General features: G+C 38.5%; 2 protein-coding genes and 1 non-coding gene across 4 annotated transcripts; 1 reads left to right on the plus strand and 2 right to left on the minus strand.

Moving 5' to 3' along the window:
- Window positions 1–364: 364 nt before the first annotated feature.
- LOC109077373 (alpha-1,6-mannosyl-glycoprotein 2-beta-N-acetylglucosaminyltransferase-like) lies at window positions 365–7,399 on the minus strand. 2 transcript variants are annotated; one of them, XM_019092958.2, is made up of 2 exons: window positions 7,249–7,399; window positions 365–2,984 (listed from the first exon to the last, which is right to left on the minus strand). In XM_019092958.2, exon 2 carries the CDS (start codon window positions 2,774–2,776, stop codon window positions 1,412–1,414), a length of 1,365 nt encoding a protein of 454 aa, XP_018948503.2. In that variant the 5' UTR covers window positions 2,777–2,984; window positions 7,249–7,399; the 3' UTR covers window positions 365–1,411. The 2 variants fall into 2 exon arrangements, with proteins under 2 accessions (XP_018948503.2, XP_018948505.2); XM_019092960.2 differs by lacking the exon at window positions 7,249–7,399 and adding an exon at window positions 7,116–7,244.
- A 703-nt stretch (window positions 7,400–8,102) lies between these two features.
- Window positions 8,103–9,995, plus strand: LOC122141055 (40S ribosomal protein S29). The gene is made up of 3 exons (XM_042746912.1): window positions 8,103–8,251; window positions 9,497–9,596; window positions 9,889–9,995. The coding sequence occupies exons 1-3, from the start codon at window positions 8,190–8,192 to the stop codon at window positions 9,895–9,897; spliced, it is 171 nt and encodes a 56-aa protein (XP_042602846.1). The 5' UTR covers window positions 8,103–8,189; the 3' UTR covers window positions 9,898–9,995.
- Window positions 9,996–10,368: 373 nt separating this feature from the next.
- trnas-gcu lies at window positions 10,369–10,450 on the minus strand. The gene has a single exon. It is a non-coding gene; the product is annotated as a tRNA-Ser (tRNA).
- Window positions 10,451–10,813: the final 363 nt, after the last annotated feature.

A 10,813-nucleotide genomic window follows, 5' to 3' on the forward strand; every position in this document is an offset into this window, starting at 1 on the left:
ACTCTTGCAATATTCAAATCTAAAGTTTTGTGTGTTTCTGGGCCAAACCTTTAACCACCACACTGGCATTTTATTCCCTGCTTGAGTTTCCGAACGGAGCGGCCTTTCATCTGATGTGTCCAGACTTTGGTTCTTATAATTGGGAAATTAACTCAGAGAGACAGTTCGGTCTTGGCACACACACAAGGAGTATTTTGATGGACACAGTGTGGTACATACTTCATTCTGATCTGCTTCTGAAAATATGTTTTGTGCATAAAAAGACAAACCTCATAATTATGTTTTGAACATTAATTTCCAGTAAAAATGCATTGCAATTTTTTTTCATTCATTTCTATAGCACAAATGCGAGTCTTAAAGCCAAACCATGCTGAAGGATTTAATATCTGCACAATGTTAGTAACTGGAAAAATTGCAGGGTACTTAATACAATGAGAGATTTAAAGGCAATCTTTAAAAGGAGATCATTTTTGACTGGAAAACCCAAATTGTTGCATTGACGTCGCTCACACAATGTCTATCGGTGTTATTGATCTGCATTTAAACACAAGCATTTAATGATTAATAGGATGCATTTCAGTGGAGTTCTTTGAATTATTAGCTGAAAAGATTGTGGTAAGAACCCATGTATGCATTTAAAAAGTGTTCAGATCAGATATTCACCAAAGAGACAATAAAACCGGTGAAAAATCCCACACACAATGAAGGAAGAATCGAGTCGCATATACTGTAAGATCAACCCTGTTTACATTTACTATACTAACTGTAGTTCTCCTAAAACATCACACACTAGCTCCAAAGGCTTTATTTTCCCATGCTCTGTTAGATCTGTGAAGATTGAGGCCACAGATCTGAAAGCTTGTGTAAATGGGACGAAGCGTCTATAAGGGGCTAATGAGAACTGCGAGACAGTCAATGCAATTTTAATGCTTCAAAACCATTCGAATACTGGAATACGTTCAATATGAAGCAGAACCTTACACCTGGAAAATGGTCAGTTACATTCAAGCAAATAGAAAATAGTTCATCTGCATATCAAAAATAGCCCAGTCGTTTCAGCATAACCATAAACAGAAGGTGGAATTATGATCAAAAGTACACTCTGTAGATATACACACACACATATACACATAATCATGAGAAAGTTCATGCTTTTGCAGATCACACATACAAATGTCATTTTCGGAAATGGCACAAAAATGCTGTTTAATAATAGATAACATGACAACAGTAACACTTGTTTTCAGTGATAATACTTCAGTGATGCTCATAACCACCAAATCCAAACGTCACATACTTTTTTTTTTTATTTGGAATATCTCAATAAAACAGGCAATAGCAAGAAATAGTACGTTAAGAACTCTTAAAGGCTTTCATTAGAGGATGCAAAAACAACAAAAACAATACGAAGTCATTGCAATCGAAGGTAGCTCTTGCAGAGTTCGTGGTCCCTGATGTCTCCCCAACCTCCGTTTTTGACGTGCGGAGCCACTCCTTTGGCTCCGGAAGCTGGGAGTCTCTTTGTAATGAGCAGCTGTTTGGGGAATAACTGGTTCCTGCTGCTTTGGAGAATGTTCTCGATCTTCGTCTTCTGGCTGGATGGCATGCACGACGACTTCTTGTGGTGCATGCCGCAGTCTCCGGCGTGGAAGATGCGTGGCGCCTCGCTGACCATGACCTTCAGGAACGTGGGCAGACAGGTCACGGTAAGGTGCTGCAGCGACCAATCCCAGTTATAGTCGTCGTAGGTGCAGAAGGCATCGGTGCATCTGAGGAGTTTCTGGTAGGTGTCTCTGTTCAGCGCCATTCCCATGTTGTGCTCGGTGGACTTCCATGCTTTCACCTCTACTTTGTTGGCTTTGCTGGAGTAGCCGACGTGTCCGTAGCTTCCCAGAGACAAGATGTCGCAGTCGGGACACTGCTCTTTCTTGAGGGACACCATTTGTTTGAGTAGATGGTAGAAGTCGGGGACGAGGTAGTGGTCCTCCTCGATGAGCAATAAGAGTCCTCGGTGCTCTTTCAAGACTCGGACTCGATCCCAAACGAAGTGGAGCTTCCACCACCAATGGTGTTTGGTCTGCGAGAACTTGGCTTCCCGATAGTGTCCGAAGGAGTCCGGGTACTCTGCGTTTAAGCAGCCTAGGGTTAAGGCATCTTTCTTGGGAATGTCCCGAGGGCAGTCTCTGGGGTCGTTCCCGGGGAACTCTTGAGGATAGAGCTGGATGCTGAAGGGGAAGAATATCTGGAGGACCAAGCAGAAGTCGACGGACGCGACTATCCGGTTGATTTCCGGCGACCAGAAGTCGTGGCTGAATATCAGCAAGACGTTCTCGATTCCTTCCGCTTTTCTCAAGCTGTCCACCAAGAGGCGTAGGTATTCGGGACGGTTGTGAACTTGGACGACGACGACTAGGTCGTCCTTCTGGCGCACGGAACGAAACTTCTCCTCGTTTCTTAGCGTCTGGTCGAAGTTGAGTTGAAAGACGATCCCTCTGTACACCAGAGTTGTGTTGTCCGCTTCAGATTTGGGAACTGCCTGTAGTTGTAACTGTTGTTTTTCCGGAAGAGTTTCGTTGACAGTTTTACGTGTTACTGGGATCGTGACATGTATTTGTTCCTGACCACCAATGCTGCTCCGTTTACCCGTTTCCGCCTCTTTGGGAAACACTGCGGCGCTCGCCTTCTTCGGTTTCCCGTTATTCCAGACGGCGAATCCGCAGATGACCACCACTAGAGTCAGTATTACCACCTTTCGCTTGTAAATTCGGAATCTCATGATAGGCAGGCGCCTCGCGGGACGGTCGGAGAAACGATTCGGGAGACGAGGACGGCAGGTTTGCGATGCAAAAAAAGTCTGATTGGGTACAAAACTTTATAATAGAAAATGCAGCTTAGTCTTGGTCCTCTAATTCTGGAGTGTAATCGAATGACGGTGTTTCCCGTAAGGCATTTTTCTTAGAGGCAAAGGAGTCGCCTTTTAAAACCTGTGGGAAATGAATCAAAAGGGTGATTTTAATAAGCATGGTCTGAGGTTTATTTGCAAATGACTCTGTATTCACTTTACAAAAAACATTAAAATTCATTGTAAACAATGTATTTCTAGTAACCACACCAAAAAAAACATTTAGGCCTAAATTGACGATTTATGTATTTGAATTGCATATGAAATTTCCTTATGTTTGGATTACATTGCTTTACAAACAAATAAAAACTTGATGCATGATGTTAGACCTCCAACACTAGCTTGCTCTATTCTTTTTCTATTCTATTGGTTTTCTTTTTATTATATAATAAAAAAAAAAAACTTGCTTATGTGTACTGCGTTAAAACTCAGACGTGTTATAGAATTTGCATAGCATTGCTCTTTTGTTGATTTTGATTGCTTCTATTGTCCTTATTTGTAAGTCGCTTTCAATTTGTTTTAAATTTATTTATTTTTTTGCATCTATTTGAATGCATTTAAACAATTCTGTTTTTAAAATGCATGTATTCCAATTGCTTAGAATCAGCATAAATTTGTTCACTGTAAAAAAAACTATTACATTTATGCAAAAAAAAAAACATTGCTGAAATATGTTTATTTCAGGTTTATCGGTTTTGAAACAATGCCGATTTATTGATGATAAATATATAAACCTGGCAGGGCTCCTATAAGAAAAAACTTAGGAGCCAAATAATTTTTTTAGGTGCCACAGAATAAACGTGTTTTATTTATTTTATGATTATTATTATTTATTTATTTATTTACATTTTAACATTTCAGTCATACTGTCATGTGTTTATGTCTCATCTTTTCTTGACTTTATCAGCATTTTAATCCATCTTGTAGATGACCTGGGAACTAAGGTTCACTTCAAGTGGGAACTAAATGTCTTTTCCAGCTTGAAATCTACAGTCACAAAGAATTGTTCATTACACAGAATCTGTACAGTATCATGGAGCATAAGCATCACTTGGCCACTGAGTGTAGCTTGGGCTCCTCCTACATGAGACATTACAGTAAGTTGTACTGTAGGGTCTCTTATAAAATAGCCTACCTTTTGATGTTGATTCATGTTCACTATGTACTATGTTAGTAAAGAGAAAGATTAAATGGGTTCACTTGCCCTTGAACTGAGGCGCTAAAGCGACCGCGCCTGCTGCATTAAGGAGCGCCAAAACTGTATTGTTTGAATTTCGTTATGAATTCGGAATAATTTTAAAGCTGGTTCTTTTTATTCAAAAGTGACAAAGCACAGAGTTTTTTGCGATTACTGGACGGCAGTTGCACTTCAAATAATGAAGTTAACGCACTAAAAGAACACAGACCAAGATCTTGTTTAGAAGAAGCCATATTAGTAATTATTATAAACGAGAGTTGTTAACGATATTGCCAATATTCACACAGCTGACAGCTTTACCTGTTCTAGTTTGTTCAAGTTGTGCACGAGATAGACGCTGTATTTTCTGCACTTTCCCTTCTTCCGTCTCCGTCATGTCTCTCTCGCTGCACAGCGGAGCTGCGTTTATCAGACTGTGTGCGTCAGCGCTGATGTGCGGCAGAGATGAGGACTGTTTGAAACTCTCTTTTTCCACTAAAACTTTGATGCGCATCGTCTCAATTTAATACGTGAACATAACAAAAGATTTGATCGCAAAACAATTAGGAAAAAGGCATTACATTCAAATTTGTAAGTTATAAAATGTAAATATATACCCAGATAGCAATAACACTCGGGCTGATTCTGGCTGAAATGCGTCTCTGTCGGTTCAGTCTCGGCATCGGTGAGAAGATAATGGGCCAGAGCCGCGCAGACTCTACAAAACACTTCTGGCTGACAGACGGCTTTTTCTCTATGGACCGATCTCGGCTGAAAGCTGTTGTACACGCGGCAGGTCCACACTCGGTGTAGTTGTGTGTATAACCTTCGGCCCGAGTTCGTTTTATCACAGACGGGGCGCTGCTAGAATGAAGCAGATCGTCCGCCTGAGAAAACTTTTTTAGCGGTTAAACCCTGAGGGGCTTTCGGCGGGTAGTCGCCAGTGGCGACCTCAGCAAAAACATCACTCGCAAATTAATATTTATGGTCGCAAATGCGACTGTTTTAGTCGCAGTTTGGAGCCCTGTATAAACCTGGTCACTTTGTTTTTAAAACACGTAGCTACAGAAATCTGACCCGTTTCATTTATGTATGACTGACAAATGTGCATCAAATTAGGTTTAGTTTGTTTATGTTAAAACTGTAATCCAAATGCATGGAAATTATATATGCATTTTAAGTTTAGGCTTAAATATGTTTGAGTCTAAGCAATGCATCTTAAAGAAATCTATAACATTTACATAAAATGACAAAGTACACACACACACACACACACACACACACACACACACACACACACACACACAAAAGGCATTTTTGTTCCCAATAAACATTCAAGCAAGGATTATTGTTAGGTCGCTGCTATTTTTAAGGCTGACCAAAAGCAAAATGCATGGCTCAAGTATTAAAGCGGATTGTATTTCAAGTGCACAACACACTCTGTGATCTATTGCATTGTGCAGATCAAATCTTTCTCTACCAAGTGCCCTAAGAAACATGAGAGTAATAGTATTAAAACAGTTTTAATATAACAAATGTGGCCCTGGATTCGACTAAAGTATAAACCCACAGGGGTCCAGACCTGATTACTGGTCTCTGTGGATTTAACCTGAAGAGCCGCTAATTAGAAGACTAGAATAGATAATACAGATAATGATAAAATACAAAAATAATGTTTCCAATACAAAGACACTCTTCGCTGTAGCTTCTATTTACATGATTTTAAATACAAATACAAATGCAAACAGATTCTTAAAAGTGGGTTTACATCAATATACTGTTTTGTGTACAGTTACAGAACGATACTGAACGCAGTTTAGATTTAAACTATTTTACGTGCAACACTCATGGCGTGAGATGCTGAAAAAACAGCGAGATGCAACACAGTGGCCAGTGATCCGATGCATGCATCTCAGCTGGTGTTTACATCGTTTACATATTTAAAAAAATGCTTTAACGAGAATTGTAAGCAGCATCCAAAAATCGTCTGATATTTGTGAAAGTAGTCAAATTGAATGGCGTTTACTCTTCTGTCAAACTGATTATTTAATATCTGCAACTCTTTCAGTCACATCAGATCAACATATTTAATCAGGATAAGCCTAATTGTTTAATTTTTGTTGGACTGGGGTGTTTACATCAGGTTAGCTGGATTATTAACAGACTAATAGGATGCATGTAAACATCGTATTTGACCGCACCTGCGACTACATAACGTCAGAAATAACCAAATGATAGTTTTATGTACTGTTTATTACGTTTCACATTCTATACTTTATATTATTTTCCTTACTTGTATGTCTAGTTTGCACTGTTGTCTTTACTGTCACTGTGCAGCTTGAACCGTGTTTCACAGTAAATGTGAGATAAATGACAAAAACAACTACAGCGAAATATAAAAACATTATTTTGAACCTCTCAAATGGGTAAAACATAAAACACTCGCATGCATTAATAATAGTACACACATGCAATCTAATGAAACCTTGCTTTAATGATAGTAATGCTTCCAACATAACAAGCTTCTGCTTAAATGAATGCATTACTGTACAGATTATCCTAACATGATATATCAAGACTATACTGCATATGATTCACTAACTTACCACAATCTGCAGTGAATCACCAAGACAAACACACCTTAATTTCGACATGCATGTCGTGATCTGTGTGCTTTTAGCAGGTTAATGCATTCGTATTTTTATGACCATGAATGCTATGAATAAACCATGCACGGCACGCGCATAACCACAATATGCGGGAAACGCGAGCATGTTTACACCATATCTGCATGACTGTCCACTAATGCAATTCAATTTCATGTGACAGCACAAACATGCACCGGGTAAAGTTTAATAATAAAGAGGTATGAAGCCAGCACGAATGCATTCATTGCAGCTGCATGCTAAAGCGAGCAGCGGCGCGAGACAGAAAAAGCATTAGAGCCAAAAACATAGCATTGCGTTCAACACAAGAGGTATTTTGTTGATACTACTCGTTTTAAATGACAGATGATCGATGCACGCGGATGCATACCGATGTGTGTCTCGTGGTGATGCCCTGTCACTCGTTAGCTTTGCTGCTACTGACTCTTAAAGAGGAGTACTGAAGAGCTGCTGCATACAGAAACACAAGAGACACAGAGACACAGAGAGAAGCAAAGCCTCACCGCAGATGCAGGCATGTGTGGCGGCTGTCAGGTCCACACAGAAGCGCGTGCCATAGCTACTGCTCAGGCTCCACAGTATCAGCAGCAATCCTCTGGGGCCTCAGCTGTAAGGGCCCGCGTGATGTCACACGATATTCAAGTTTGTGCTTGAAAAAGAATGAAAAGATTCATTCAAGCTCCTATTAGATATATCAGCGATCACAATGATTGTTAGGGTCCCTTCCACACTTGCATCTTACAACATTTTTACAAAATAATGTAAGATAATATGAAAGATATGGGTTTTTGCATGTAGAATTAAAATAGATGTGTGTTTTTTTTTCGCCAGATCAATTAAATTAAAACATAAAATGCGACGTTTTTATTATTATTATTATTATTTTTTTTTTTTTATTTATTTATTTTTTTTTTTTATGTTTATTATTTTTTTTTTTATTTTTGTTGATGTGTTCTGAGAAGAACATTAAGGGAACGTTATGGAAGTGATGTATTTATTCTGGACAAAATATATTTTAAATATATGGTAACAGTGTTTAAAGCTCAATATACTCTTGAAACTGAAAATATAAAAAGTTACAACCAAAATGTATTTCAGGGCAAGAAAGTACAGTATAGACTCTACAGTATGCTGTATGTGTACACAACAAATACATGTTTCTTTAAATGTGAATGTATTTTTAAATGCGTTTATAAAATTTATATTTTTATTTTTCAAAAATATATAAAAACACGACCAATATATTATGTCGGTATAACATATATATTTGTAAACAAATTTTTTATGCACTTAAATATATGTATGGATGCGTCGCTAGACCGCTAAGCGGCGCTGTCGTCGCTGGTGCCGCAGGAAGCGCTCGGCTGCGTAGAAGGAGCGCGTCTTTTTTTGCGCCTGCGCACAAGCGCCACTTCCTTTTCTGCACCCGATCGAGAGAGACGAGATGGGCCACCAGCAGCTCTACTGGAGTCACCCCAGAAAATACGGCCAGGGATCCCGGTCCTGGTCAGTTGTGCCTCGGTCGAGTGTTTAATGTGAAGGGCTTGTGTGTGCGCGCGTGTTTGAGCGGCGCGTGTTTATTATAAGCGTCTGATTGTGAAGCACGTGGCTGGTGAAGATGCGCCAATATGGCGGCGATGAAGCTGCAGTGTTCTCCGCTAACACTGCGTTTATAGAAGTCTTAAACCTTAAATAGAAACTCTTGTTATTAATTAATCACCCTCGTGTCGTTCCAAACCCGTAAGGCCTTCCTTCATCTGAACACACATGAAGATGTTTTTGATTAAATCCGGAAAACTAAGGACTCTTAAGCGACTCGGAAACGACATGAGGGACAGAATTTTAATTTTTGTGTGAACAATCCCTTTAGTATTTGCAAATTAATAGCTGCTTCTGTTCAGAAGTACACTTTTTAAAGTAACAAATCCTATCATTGATGCCTCATGATGTTCAAACCTGCACTGCAAAAAAAAAAAATATATTTTTTATTTTTCTTAAAAAATATATATATATTTTAAGTATTTTTGCCTTGTTTTCTAGTGTATTGTGTTCTGAAAAAATTACATATAATTCTTCTTATTATTATTATTATTTTTGCTGAAAACATGCAAAAAGATCTCCCTATGGGCCACGAAAAATCTAGTTTAGCTTTTGAATTTTTTATATGTATATTTTTTGCATATGAAAATGACTTCTGACATAATTTTGAAAATGAAAAAAAAAAAAAAAAAAAAACTTTAGAGAAATTTTTTTTTTTTTCTCAGTGTGTATGCATTTCTTTCTTCTGTTGAACCTAAAATATATTTAGAAGAATATGGATAAACAGCTGCTGGTCCCGAGTGACTTCCATCGTATGAAACAATACAGAGCAGAAAATAGAGTAAACGATGACAGAATCTTCAATTTTGGGTGGACTGTCTCTTTAAATGAAAGTATATTCTTAAGTTTTCTCTTGACGAAGTGTGTTTCTCTGGGTCTCAGCCAAATATCTTAATTAGAAGTTGAGTTTTAATATGCAAGGTTGATTGCAGATTATAATTATAAACTTAACTGATAATTACATAAAACTGTTTTTTGTTAATTACTTTGATGCATTTAAAATATTAACCACAAGGCTTATAAAAATGTGCTAATAAATAGTGAGTGAATAGTAAATCAAATCATGAATCAGTTTAGTATCTTATATATTTTGGAATCCTCTGTCTTTTAGAATATGAATGCATTTCTAACCTGCTGTCTTGTTTCCTCCAGCCGGGTTTGCTCAAACAGACACGGTCTGATCCGCAAGTACGGACTGAACATGTGCCGCCAGTGCTTCAGACAGTACGCTAAAGACATCGGCTTCGTCAAGGCAAGTCTGCATGCTTCTAAGTCTGCATGCTTCTAAGTCTGCATGCTTCTAAGTCTGCATGCTTCTAAGTCTGCATGCTTCTAAGTCTGCATGCTTCTAAGTCTGCATGCTTCTAAGTGTGCTTGAGTTCTGTCTCCAGAAGGCGCTCATAGTTGAATCATGCATGTGTTTATGGAAGCTCACGTGAATGCTGTAAATGTAGAGTTTGTATTTGACCGCTTTATTAATAGAGATGCATGGCTTCCTGATGCATCATAAAACAAACCTAACTATCGTCTCTGTTTGTATCCAGCTGGACTAAACTCAAGAGAGATGAACGTCCGTGATCAGCTCACCATCCTGACGTCATGAAGTTATTCTGGAACGTTCAATAAACATGGCTTTTGTTTCTGTTCTGAAGTCGCAGTGTGTTTTTCTTCATTATCGAGAAGATTGTGCAGGGGAAAAATAAATCAGTGACAATGCAAAGGGCTGTGTGTGTGTATGGATAGTTTTTACTTTTAGACATTTAGCAGACGCTTTAATCCAAAGTGACTGAAAAGGTTGAATTAGAATAACTCCTTATACACAAGTACAATAAAATAGTTTTTGGCTTCTCAGTGTAATTAAATAAGCAAGCTAAATAAGTGCAGTAGTCAATCAATAGATAAATAATAATTAATAACTCAACTATTGAGTTGCAAGCATCAGCAACTACTCCAGTACTGATACAATAACATTTATCTCTGACAGTAACCATAGCAACAGTAACTGTTTACACCCAAAAATCTGTCGACGAGGATGGGATTCGAACCCACGCGTGCAGAGCACAATGGATTAGCAGTCCATCGCCTTAACCACTCGGCCACCTCGTCGCGAAGCCGGTTCCTGAATATCGCACTCATGAATATTAATGACGATACTTGATTGGACGCGCAAGCACCGCTGCCAACGCCCTCAGCACGCGCTAATTAATATTCATGAGGAACGCATCCACTTGGGTGGAGTTTATTTCCAAATTCCAATCACGTTGGCTACGCGTTCGTCACTTTTAACGTTAAATAATTTAAAAACGGCCCAAAATGACGTTTAAAAAAGCTCACAGAAATTAACCGGGAATACATACATATTTATGTCATAACATACATGTTTTGTAAATGGGAGTTCATAAATAACATTTTGTTTAAAAGCGAACCGGGTAAAATGAATACAAAAAAGGCATAATTACATTATTTTTT

Source organism: Cyprinus carpio, chromosome B20 (assembly GCF_018340385.1).
Source record: "Cyprinus carpio isolate SPL01 chromosome B20, ASM1834038v1, whole genome shotgun sequence".
NCBI lineage: Eukaryota > Metazoa > Chordata > Actinopteri > Cypriniformes > Cyprinidae > Cyprinus > Cyprinus carpio.